The sequence below is a fragment of the Theropithecus gelada genome, chromosome 7a (genome assembly GCF_003255815.1).
Source record: "Theropithecus gelada isolate Dixy chromosome 7a, Tgel_1.0, whole genome shotgun sequence".
In the NCBI taxonomy this organism is placed as follows: domain Eukaryota; kingdom Metazoa; phylum Chordata; class Mammalia; order Primates; family Cercopithecidae; genus Theropithecus; species Theropithecus gelada.
This window is the reverse complement of record NC_037674.1, coordinates 20,499,670-20,511,068: the sequence shown is the minus strand read 5'-3', so window position 1 is coordinate 20,511,068 and position 11,399 is coordinate 20,499,670. Positions and strand designations below refer to the sequence as shown.

At 54.2% G+C, this 11,399-nt stretch overlaps 1 protein-coding gene across 2 annotated transcripts in view; it reads right to left on the bottom strand.

The window, feature by feature from the left end:
• Positions 1-1,527: 1,527 nt before the first annotated feature.
• Positions 1,528-11,399, bottom strand: part of DUOX1 (dual oxidase 1) — a 36,621-nt gene continuing 26,749 nt past the window's right edge. For both annotated transcript variants that reach the window (XM_025390102.1, XM_025390101.1), the window contains 7 exons: positions 11,185-11,312; positions 6,113-6,266; positions 5,133-5,365; positions 4,726-4,884; positions 3,426-3,581; positions 3,195-3,323; positions 1,528-2,332 (listed from right to left, as the gene is read on the bottom strand). In XM_025390102.1, the coding sequence (XP_025245887.1) occupies positions 2,210-2,332; positions 3,195-3,323; positions 3,426-3,581; positions 4,726-4,884; positions 5,133-5,365; positions 6,113-6,266; positions 11,185-11,312 (1,082 nt within the window). In that variant the 3' untranslated portion in view covers positions 1,528-2,209. The remainder of the gene's footprint in view (positions 2,333-3,194; positions 3,324-3,425; positions 3,582-4,725; positions 4,885-5,132; positions 5,366-6,112; positions 6,267-11,184; positions 11,313-11,399) is intronic.

Genomic DNA, 11,399 nt, shown 5'->3' with positions numbered 1-11,399 from the left:
CCCGCCCTGGCTGGGGGCACCCAAGGCCCGCTGGCCGCGCGGCGCCCCCTCCCTGCGGCGCGCGGCTTCCCCGGAGCGCGTCCAATTTCCTGCCAACAGCCATTTGTCTGGGAGGAGGGGAGGCGCGGAGAGACAAAGAGGCAGCGCGCCAGGCCGGGGAGCGGAGCGGCCTGCCACGCGGAAGCCGCGCGCCGGCGGAGGCGGGAAAGCTGGCGGGGCGGGCCGCGGAGGCCGCGCTTGTCTCCATGGCCAAGGAACTGAGGGCCTGCCGCGCCTCCCTCGCCCCCCTGACGGAAGGGTTTGTCCTGGACAGACCCGCGGGCGGGGCCGGCCTGCGAGCCCCTAACCGCCGGCCTGCGGCCTAGACCGCACCCCGGCCGGCGCCCACCGCTGGAACCCGCCCAGGCCTGTGGGCGGGCCGGGGAAGGCCCACTGGGCCGCCAGGCGGAGCGGCTCTCAGGCCCGCCCCATCCCGCGGGCAGGCTGGTCAGGACCCCCGGACGTGCTGGGCAGGCACCTTCCGGGGACCACTGCGCCAAAGGGCCGTCCGAGGGCCTCTTCCAGAACCTAAACATGCAACCTCCAAAGTGTGCTGTGAATTACAGTACTTGAGAGTTTCTAAACCAGTGGCTGTTTTCTCGAAATTGAGGATATGTGGTATGTAGGCGTTTAAATTGGGCACTCTCTTGCCGGGCGCGGTGGCTCACGCCTGTAATTCCAGCACTTTGGGAGTCCGAGGTTGGTGGATCACCTTAGGTCGGGAGTTCGAGGCCAGCCTGACCAACATGGAGAAACCCAGTCTCTACTAAAAATACAAAATTATCCGGACCTGGTGGTGCATGCTTGTAATCCCAGCTACTCGGGAGGCTGAGGCAGGAGAAATCGCTTGAACTCGGGAGGCAGAGGTTGCGGTGAGCCGAGATCGTGCCGTTGCTCTTGGGCAACAAGAGCAAAAACTCTGTCTCCAAAAAGAAAAAAAAAAAAAAATCCCTCAGAGGGTTGTCCTGTCTTTAAGACGACTAGGAGAGCATCCAGCCATTTTGCAGATGAGAAAACAGGCCAGAGAGGTTGGGTGATGTGTTCATTTGTCTCCTTGCCCGCATCTCACTGCCTGGAAGAGCCATGTAGGCACAGGTGCCCAACTCTCCCTTTGCTCAGAGAATGGCTGGGAGTGACTGAGGTCCTGGAAAAAGCCAGATGGCTCTGGCTCCCTATAGGCTCCAGCTGAGTCTGCCCCTCCCGCGTTCTCTTCCCCAGCCCACCTCCTCCAGAAGCTTCCATACCCTCTCTGCCCCTCCTGAGCAGGCTCACCAGGCCTCACACTAGTGGCTGACAGACCCTCTGTCAGGAAGGGCACCCCTGGGCTGGGGAAGGGATCTCTAGCTGGGGCGCTTTACCTTGGGCCAGCTCCTTTACTCAGGACACTGGCCAGCTTGAGAGATGTCTGGGTCAGCCTGGTGAGCTGGCTGGGTGAGTGGCTTCGTCTCCCCATGCCCCATCCGGTTCTAGGGCAGAATAAAGAAACCCTGAACACAGAAAAGTGATTTATTTGTAAGGGAGACTATTGGAGCAGGGAGAAGAGGGCTGAGGAGCATTGCATACATAGGTATTGGGCCAGGGTCTGATGAAAGAACGTGCTTAAAACCTTGGGTGAAATCAGTCGTGGTGTTAGACTGTGGTGCTGAGTGAGTTTCTGTAAATGGCTTGCCATGGGTCCAGCCTCTACCTCCTGCAAGGCAATTGCCAGCCCTTCTGACAGTGGGGACCCCAGAAGAGGAGGAGGTCTGGGAGTAGGGAGGGTTCTAAGATGCCAGCATCCATGCTCCCAGTGCATCCTTACACTCGCCACCCCAACACACATACAGACCTGCACACACACGGTACTTGTCAGGTCAGTTTGTCTTTTGAGATTTGTTTCTGAAGTTTGGAAACAGAGGTTTTACTTTGCCCCAAACCAGTAGCTCCCCTACTTCTCACTCTAGACCCTAGACACGGCCCCCCTCCCCCACCATTTCTCCAGGCTGAGACACATCCTGGGCCTGGAGGTCCCTGATCCCACACCTGGTGACTGACCATGGCCACCTGGAACAAGGTTGGGAGGTGAGAAATGAGAGAAGGCTGAGGCAGCCAGAAATAGGGAGAACAGAGGTGAGCTGTGGGCCCAAACCTCTGCTCAACTGGGCAGTGGGCAGAACCCCTGGGCAGGGGCCTAGAAGTTCTCATAATGGTGGGAGAAGTGAGTCCGGTCCTGCCTGTTGATGAGCTGACAGGCCTTTTCCACATTCTTGGTCATGCCAGGGGGGCCACAGCTAAACACCCCGATCTTCCGGACCTGTTGCAGGAGGAATAAGTGAAGGCTAGCTCGTTGCTCAGAGGCAGAGGTAGCTCAGTGTTCAGCGGCAGGAATAACTCAATGTTCAGAGGAAGGGGTAACTCCTCAGTTCAAGACCAACCTGGGCAACATATCAAGATCCCTGTCTCTTAATTTTTTTTTTTTTTAATTAACCGGGCATAGTGGTACACTCCTGTAGTCCCAGCTACTTGGGAGGCTGAGGCGGGAGGATTGCTTGCACCAAGGAGTTGGAGGTTACAATGAACTGGTACTGTACCACTGCATTCCAGCCTGGGCAACAGAGCAATACCCATTCTTTTTTTTTTTTAAAAAAAGCAAGCCAGCAGGGCTCCTGATGGTTTGCATGGTGAGGGCTGGCTCAGTGTTTATAAGTCTAGTGGAATTTTGCTAAGTGCTAGATCAACATTGCTAATAGGGGTTGGGTTAATCAGTGTTAAAGTTGAAGAACAGCTCAGTGTCTCATGGAGGGCTAGCCCAGTATTTGTGAGTAGTGACTAGCCCAGTGCTCACGGTAAAGGTTCTGTCAGTGTCCAGGGTGAGGACTGACTCAGTATTGGTGAGGGTAGCCCTGAGTTTATGGTGAGGACTAGCTCAATGATTGAGCTCTTCCTTCTGGACAATACATCATGGCTTCAGAGATGGCAAGTCCCTATTGCCTGCCTCCTTCCTTAGCACCTAAGAGTGACCCCCACCTATCCTTTCCATTCCGTTACCCCACCAATCTCCCAGGGGATGGGTTCTCATCGGCAGTCAGTTTCTTCCTTGATGGGGCAGGTTTGGGAGCTTTGCTCAGACCCCAAATGATAAAGAGGAAGAGAACCTGGATATGGGTTGGACTGACCTGGGGGTGGACCTCCTGCAGGGAGTTGAAGAAGGACTCAAAAGGGGGGCGGCCAAAGTGGGTGATGGAACGCAGGCCCGTGAATAGACTCCGGTTCAGAACCTTCTGGAAGTGCCGTTCACAGATGTACTATGGTAGAGAAGGGTGGAACAAAGTTCAGCCACGCACGGCTAGGATCAACTCCTAGCTCAGACAGTGGCCCACATACCCTCCTGGTGGGCCCTGACATACCAGCATGGTGGTCCTGAGGTCGAACTTCTCAGCCAGCTGGGTGATGTAGATGTGCACAGACACCAGGTCCTGGTGGTCGTTCTCCTCCACCTCTCGGATGATATCAGCCAGCCACTCAAACTGACGCTGGGTCCGCGTCACCCAGATGAAGTAGATCTGGGGACACATGGCTGGAGCTCAGGACCCAGCTCAGCTCAGCCTCCCTACATCCCAGGGGTGTCCATACCAACAGAACTCTTCTGACCTCAGCCAGCTTGTGCCCTTCCCTAGACAGCCGGGGGAGAGGGAGTGTATGGGCCACAGGGCCAGGCTCTAAGGCCAGAGATGGAGTTGGCCCAGGGCCCAGAGAGGTGGAAGTGAGAGACCCCAGGGCCATGGGAAAGGTCCCTTGGTGATGGGGAGGTGAAGGTCTGTGGGGTGGGAAGCAGCTCTCATGCTCAGCCTGTCCTACAGCTCCCTCCAGTGGTTCCTGCTCAGGCTGCCAGGCACCTAGTGGCTAAAGGGCATTTCACAGAGCAGCTTCAGGGAGACCCAGCAGCTGCCTGGGCAGATGGGAATGGGCTCAAAGAGAGACCAGCGGGTGGAAGCTGCCCTGCGGGGAGCCCTCTGCAGCTTCCGAGAGGGGTAAAGTGGGGTGTGTAGTTAAGAAGCAGAGGGCAGAGGAGAGCAGGGGAGCTGTCACCCTCTGAATGCTGACAGCACATGGGCTGGGCTTCTGCCCTGCGCATTCCAGCGCCCCTGACTCACCTGCCAGGCCCAGAGAAACGAGCAGGGACCTGCCACCAGGTCCAGGCTGGTGTGAAAGGACCCGTGTGAGGACCTGAGGGTTTGTTGCTGGGGCCAACCTGGCCCACCAGCCCTGCCTTGCCACCACTCCTCCTCTTCCTCTTGAGAGCTGAGCCAGTTTCACTTGTGCCCCACCCAACATGCCCTTCCCTCTCCCAGCCCAATAAGGCTGCAAGTGCTGGGATCCTCTGTAAGAAGGAATGGGTTTTTTTTACCCCCTCCAACCTTGCCTGGAGGAACTCCCAGAAGCAAATCCTATGTGGAGCACCCCTAACTGAGGGAAGGAGTCTTTGTAAACCAGGCAGGATCCTGGAGGCATCCGCAAACCAGTTCTGTCCTTCAGGGTCCAGGGATATTTTGATACCACCCCACCCACCACCAACCCCAGGTTTCAAACCAACTTGTACCTGCCCAGTTCAGGGAAGCCAAGAACAAAGGCAGAGGAGAAAGGCACAGATGGGTACCATGACAAGGAAGAAGGGGCCATGGGTTGGTGGGAAGAGGGGGCACTCACCTTCTTACAGCACACTTGGCAGCTGACAGATGACTTGAAGACCAGGTCTTTGAGGATGGAGGCAAAAGGGGTGACCCCAATGCCCCCTCCCACTAGCACTGACACCTCAAACTTATGCCACTCCTGGTGGCCCTCTCCAAATGGTCCATCAAGGTACAGCTGTAGGGAGGGGCGTGGGTTTGAGTTAAGCTTGGCCACCACCAGAGATTAGAAGCCAGAAATGAGAGAAAGGGAAAGGCAGATACGTATATGGAGTGAGGGGAAGAGGAGGGTTTGTGGTATTATCTGGAACAACCAGTCTCTAGATGCACAGAGGGGAGGAACAGAGCGGGGAGTCTAGTGCTGGCGGACCAAGGCCTTCAAAGGGGATAGGGAAGCATGTGGCACATCTGGCCTAGGTCTGGTACCTTTGGGTATCTGGCACATCTGTCACCCGTCGGGGCTGAGTAGATCTCCCTGAGGCGAGTGGTCCAGGGCCCCGCCGCCCGGATGTGCAGGCTGAGCGTGTCCTCATGGGGTGCAGAGGTCAGTGTGAAGGGGTGGTACTCGGTGGTCCCCAGAGCCAGGCAAGCGATCCGCACCCACTGCCCTGACTTGTACTCAAAGCCCTGGGGCCGCTGGAACCGCAGGTGGGTCACTCCTGGGGAGGGACGGTGGGTGAGAGGCTGCTCCCCTGAACCCAGCAACAATGTGGCCTCCAGAGAGCTCCCCACCCCAGCCTCAGCTCTGCTTCTGGAATATGACAAGGGAGGCCTCCCCCATCAGAAGCTCACCCTGTGGGGGGCAAGGCAGCACTGGGGCTGAGGGTCAGCTGGGCAAGGGGCAGCCTGGCCTGAGCTTCTCTGCTCTCTGTGATGAGAGAGGCTCAGGTCCTCTGGCAAACAGCTCTTCCTTCTTTCCTTCCTTCCTTCCTTCTTCCCTCCCTCCCTCCTTCCCTCCCTTCCTTCCTTCCCTTTTTTTTTTTTTTGGAGTCTTGCATCTTGCTCTGTTGCCAGGCTGGAGTGCAGCGGTGCGATCTCAGCCTCTCGGGTTCAACTGATTCTCCTGCCTCAGCCTCCCAAGTAGCTGGGCCTACAGCTGTGCACCACCACACCCAGCTAATTTTGGTTTTTTTTTTTGTTTTTTTTTTTTTGTAGTAGAGACAGGGTTTCACTATGTGGGCCAGGATGGTCTCAATCTCTTGACCTCATGATCCACCTGCCTTGGCCTCCCAAAGTGCTGGGATGACAAGCGTGAGCCACTGCACCTGGCCCCTACCAGCTCCTTTGTCCCTGCCACCCAAGGCCCCTGCCAGCTCCACTGGGCCCGAATAGGAGACTGTGTGGTCTAGACTCTGCCTCGTCAGTTCCCTCAGTGCCACCAAACTGATCTCCTGCCAGGCTAGTACCTGAGGGCAGCAGCTCCGCCTTCACCACGCTGATCTCCACCTTCTTCCGGCTCAGGCTCACCAGCTTGTCACCCCCATAGATGATTGCCGGGACCAGGAAGAAGATGTGGAAACGGGGCAGCTGGATCAGAGCAAAGCTACCATGGATGATGAGCTGGATGGAGGAAAGAGCTCTGCTGAGACCTAGCGACACCCACAGCAGAGTATGGGGCCAGCTCAGGCCTCAGACCCTGCATCCTTCCCCGCTGGCATATCCAGCCCCCACCTCACCATGTACCATGCTCCTTCTAGGTTGCAAAACCTCACCATTCCCAACTCCATCCTCCGTAGCATTCCATGAAGAATGAGGGTGTTTTCTAGCTCCCTGACACCGCCTTAGACTAAGTGATGTCACCTGCCACCTGGACTCATGCAGGAGCCTTCCAGTGGAAGGAGGTTTTCCACTGGTCTTGCCTCACTATAATTCCTGTCTCTTCAAGGCAGCCAGTGTGACTTTTAAAAGTTCATTTTATCCTGTTCATCCCCAGCTTTAAAAGCTTTGGTGGCCTTCCCATTGCACTACAAGGCCTCGCAAGTACTCTGACTTCTGCCTGCCAGCCATTCTCCCCTCCCTGTTCCTCAAACATGGCAAGTCCTTTCTGCTTCAGGACCTTTGCATCTCCTACCTGGAATGCCCTTCTCCTGGTTCTTCCCATGGCTTGCTCCATCTCATTTTTCAGGTCTCAGTAGAAACATCACCTCCTCAGGCCTCCCCTCAGTCCTCTCTACCACATCTGCCTGTTAACTCTCTTAGTGCATGCATTGTCATCCACAGTACTTTCGTTTTTGTGGAGTCGGGGGGACAGAGTCTCGTTCTGTCACCCAGGCTGGAGTGCAATGGCATGATCTTGGCTCACTGCAACCTCCACCTCCCAGGCTCAAGAGATTCTCCTGCCTCAGCCTCCCGAGTAACTGGGATTATAGGTACCCGCCACCATGCCCGGATAATTTTTGTATTTTTAGTAGAGATGGGGTTTCACCATGTTGGCCAGGCTGGTCTCGAACTCCTGACCTCAAATGATCCGCCCACCTCAGCCTCCCAAAGTGCTGGGATTACAGGCGTGAGCCACCGCACCTGGCCAACAGTACTTTTGCTTGCTCATTCATTTACATGTTTACTGTCGTTTTCCCCACTGGACTGAAGGGGTAGGGACTGTTGCCATTATAAGCTCCTAGCAGTTTCTGCCTGGCATATGATAGGCACTCAATAACTGTTGGGGAAAGGCGCTTCCCCAGTTATCCTCTCCTTTTTCAGGATAAGAATACCTAAGTCGTCTCCCTTTTCCATGTAATAACTGACCAGTATCATCCAGCTCTGGTCCTTTCCCTAATAAGTTTGTCTAACATGGTCAGACACTACTTGGCCACATCGTTCCCACTTGCTTGCTCCTGAGTCTGGCTCAGTCTGACTTCTGCCTCCACCTCTCCTTAGGACCTTCCCACTGAGGGCCCAGCAGCCCCACAAATGGCTAAACTTCAAGGTATCCTTTCAGGCCATGTTGGCTCCTACTCTTGGAAGCCTGAGGCACTAGTGACCACCTCCTTCTCGCCACTTCTGCGACAATGCTCTACTGGTTCTCCCACTTTGGGCCACTCGCTTTCCATCTCCTCCACTGGCTTCATTCCTTCTGCCACCCCCAGTCATGGGTGTTGCCCAAGCCTGGTTTTGTCACCCTCTGCTCATTTCTATGCTCTGCCATGTGGTGTGGCCTCTCAGCTGAGCCACAGCCCCTCAGTTTCAACTGCCACCACCACATGATCACCAGCAGCATGTCCTGCCACCATCTAATGCCCTATGGCCATCCACAGCCAGGCCTGTCCCCTATGTCTCCTGAATATCCTATCACCATTTCCACTTCTGCCTGTGTTCATGCCCTTCCTTTTACCTGGATTGCTCTTCATTTTCCACTCTGCCCTGTCAAAGCTTAGCTTATCTCTTCCAGACTCTTGGCCCAAGTCCAATCTTCTCCTCAAAGTCTTCCCTAGCCAATTTAGCCCAAGTGAAACTCCCTTCAATGAACTCCTATAACTTACTGTTTGGAACACTCCACTCAGCAATTAATCCTTTATCAAGTGTTCATTTTGATCACTTCATGCATATGCCACTTTTTGTCACAGCAAATCCTAAGTTGCTAAGGAAGGGATTAGAGTCTCCCTTCTGTTGCTGGGCCCTACAGAGAGCTAGGACCTGCTAGACCCTCAACAGATAGTTTCTTTTTTGTTTTTTAGTTTTTTTTCTCTCTTTTCTTTTTTTTTTTTTTTTTGAGATGGAGTCTCACTGTCACCCAGGCTGGAGTGCAGTGGTGTGATCTTGGCTCACTGCAATATCCACCTCCCTGGTTCAAGCACCTCCCCTGCCTCAGCCTCCCTAGTAGCTGGGATTACAGGCGCATGCCACCATGCCAGGCTAATTTTTCTATAGAGGGGGTTTCACCATTTTGGCCAAACTGGTCTCCAACTCCTGATCTCAGGCAATCCACCCTCCTCGGCCTCCCAAAGTGCTGGGATTACAGGCATGAGCCATAGCACCCGGCCAACAGATAGCTTTTAAACTGAACTCTGGTTTGCGTTCAGGAGTTCCCTTCCCCCAGCTAAGTCTTCCTGGATTCTTGAACCTTTCCCTAAAAGACTAACTTAAACCTCTCTGAGCTCTTCTTTGAACTGGCTCTTCCTTCCCCAAGTTCACTGTTTCATTATGGTGCCCACACCCACCCTCAAGGCTTTCTGAGCATCCAAACAGGCTGAGTACAATGGTAGGGTGACATCATGCTGCTCTGTTTCTACACCCTATTTTGTGCTGGCTTTCCTTTTAAACCACAAAGCTGCTGCAGATTCCTTGTTTGCTGGTGGATGGGGTGGCGGCTCAGCCAGCTCAGCCTCTGATGTGCTAGCCCTGCCCTCTCCTGCCTGGATCAGAAGCCTGGCCATCCTTCCCCAGGGTCTAGTCTATCCTGGGGTCCTTTACTTGTAATTTCTCTTTCTGCTTGAAGTCAAGTGGTCACACCTGGGACAAGTGGGAACGAAGAGGGTGCTTTTGCCCTGATCTCCCCGAGATGAGATTGTCCCAAACTGCTGGCGAGGACAGCCTAGCATAGAGGCCTCCACCTTTCTTTTTTCCTTTTTTCTTTTTTCCTTTTTTTAAACGGGGTCTCCATCTGTCGCCCAGGCTAGAGTGTAATGGCAAGATCTCGGCTCACTGCAACCTTCGCCTCCTGGGTTCAAGCGATTCATGCCTCAGCCTCCTGAGTAGCTGCGACTATAGGCATGTGCCACCACACTCAGCTACTTTTTGTATTTTTAGTAGAGATGAGGTTTCGCCATGTTGGCCAGGCTGGTCTTGAGTTCCTGGCCTCAGGTGATCCACCCGCCTTGGCATCCCAAAGTGCTGGGATTACAGATATGAGCTACCATGCCCGGCCACACCTTTCAAGCCCCTGATTTTCGTGCTGGCAGGAAGGGTGGCTTGGAATCCTAGTGATGCCTATACCCCAGGACAAGTCAGAAAGGGCTCTGGGTGTTAGGGAGCCCTCCTGGCCACTCTTCTGGATCTCTCATCTGGTTCAAAGTAGCTGCTTTATCACCAGGAACAAGAACATCATTTCCACCCCCAACAGAAGCAGTAGCCGAGAATGCTAGGGCTCCACTCATTATTAGGAAGCGGAGGAGAGAGGGTAAATTAGTCACAGCTTCCCAAGAAAGAGATGTTTCTTAGGAAATACACATCATCAGTTCTAGGAAGCGTCCTAAGCCAAGGCTAAGTAGTCATCTTCAGAACTGTGAAATGCTGAGCCACAGGCAAGATGAAACAGACCCTCCTATCTGTCAGTGAAGACAGAACTGCACCTGAGAGAAGGCAGGTCAGACGGCAGGAGCCAACCTGACCGAGGCCATGGTGCAGTGTCTCTTTGTCTTGGCACAAAGGAGAGTCCTGTGTGCAGTTCTGCTGCAGGGAAGAGCTGGAGCCTTGGGACTTGGTTTAGCTTCTAAGTGAGGCCCTCAGAATACCCTTTGGGGAAATGCCTCTGTTCATGAGGAAGGCAGACAAGCAGAGCCACAACACAGGGACACAGAATCAGCCCGAGAACTAACTAGCTAAGCAGCGGATGAGAAACCCAGGGGAGGGTGAAGGGAACATGAGAAGGGAGACAACATGGAGAGAGAGAGAGGCAGGAGCCAAGGTTAAGGAGAAGGAAAAGGGATAGGTAGTGTCTTAAAAATCCATTTGATCGGCCTGGCGCGGTGGCTCACACCTGTAATCCCAGAGCTTTGGGAGGCTGAGGTGGGCGGATCACAAGGTCAGGAGGTCAAGACCAGCCTGGCCAACATGGTGAAACCCCGTCTCTACTAAAGATACAAAAATTAGTTGGGCGTGGTGGTGCGTGCCTGTAGTCCCAGCTACTCGGGAAGCTGAGGCAGGAGAATTGCTTAAACCCAGAAGGCGGAGGTTGCAGTGAGCCGAGATCATGCCATTGCACTCCAGCCTGAGCGACAGGGCGAGACTCTGTCTCAAAAAAAAAAAAAAAATTTGTTTTTCATTTGATCAACAATCCAACTGAAGTCATTTTGAACAAGCTTATATACTGTACAGGTGTCACTTAGTGGGTGTGACTAATACCCCAAAAAACAGGATCAGAACAAAAGTGGCAGAACCCATTTAAGATAAGTTTCTTCAAAAAGGATGATGCTCTCTTGGGTGCAGGTAGTCCACCCAGGAGCCAAAACCAGTCACACAAAGTGGGGAAAGACTAGCCTGGCAGAAGTGATGTGGAAGTGTCTACGAGGAATGGAGATCAGTCTGGCAGGGCTGCTACTGCAAAACCTGTCCCAGGGAGCCGACCTTCCAAGTGCTGCATATTGGGGTCATCCTACTGGAGAGCCCTGTACTATCATCTCCACCTTCAAAGAGAGATGTTGAGAAGTGAAGAAGATGCTTCAAATAACTTGAAATAGAACGAATGTCCCAGCCCTCCTTGCTTCCCTGGAAATGTCCTGCCCATACCCTCCTGGCCTGGCTCACAGCCAAAAGCCCTCACCAGGACGTAGAGCAGGATGTAGAGGTGGTGGGTCAGCCAGAAGCCCCGGAAACTGCGGCGGCGGAAGTGGTGGGAGGCGAAGACATACATGATGGCCAGGACCAGGAGCAGCACAACCCCTGTGAGGCCTGCAACGTGAACACAGGGTGGAAGGTGGAGGATCAGTGCCTTGAAAGGGGACTGTTCTGGGGCTTCCAAGGTCCCCTTTCCACTCC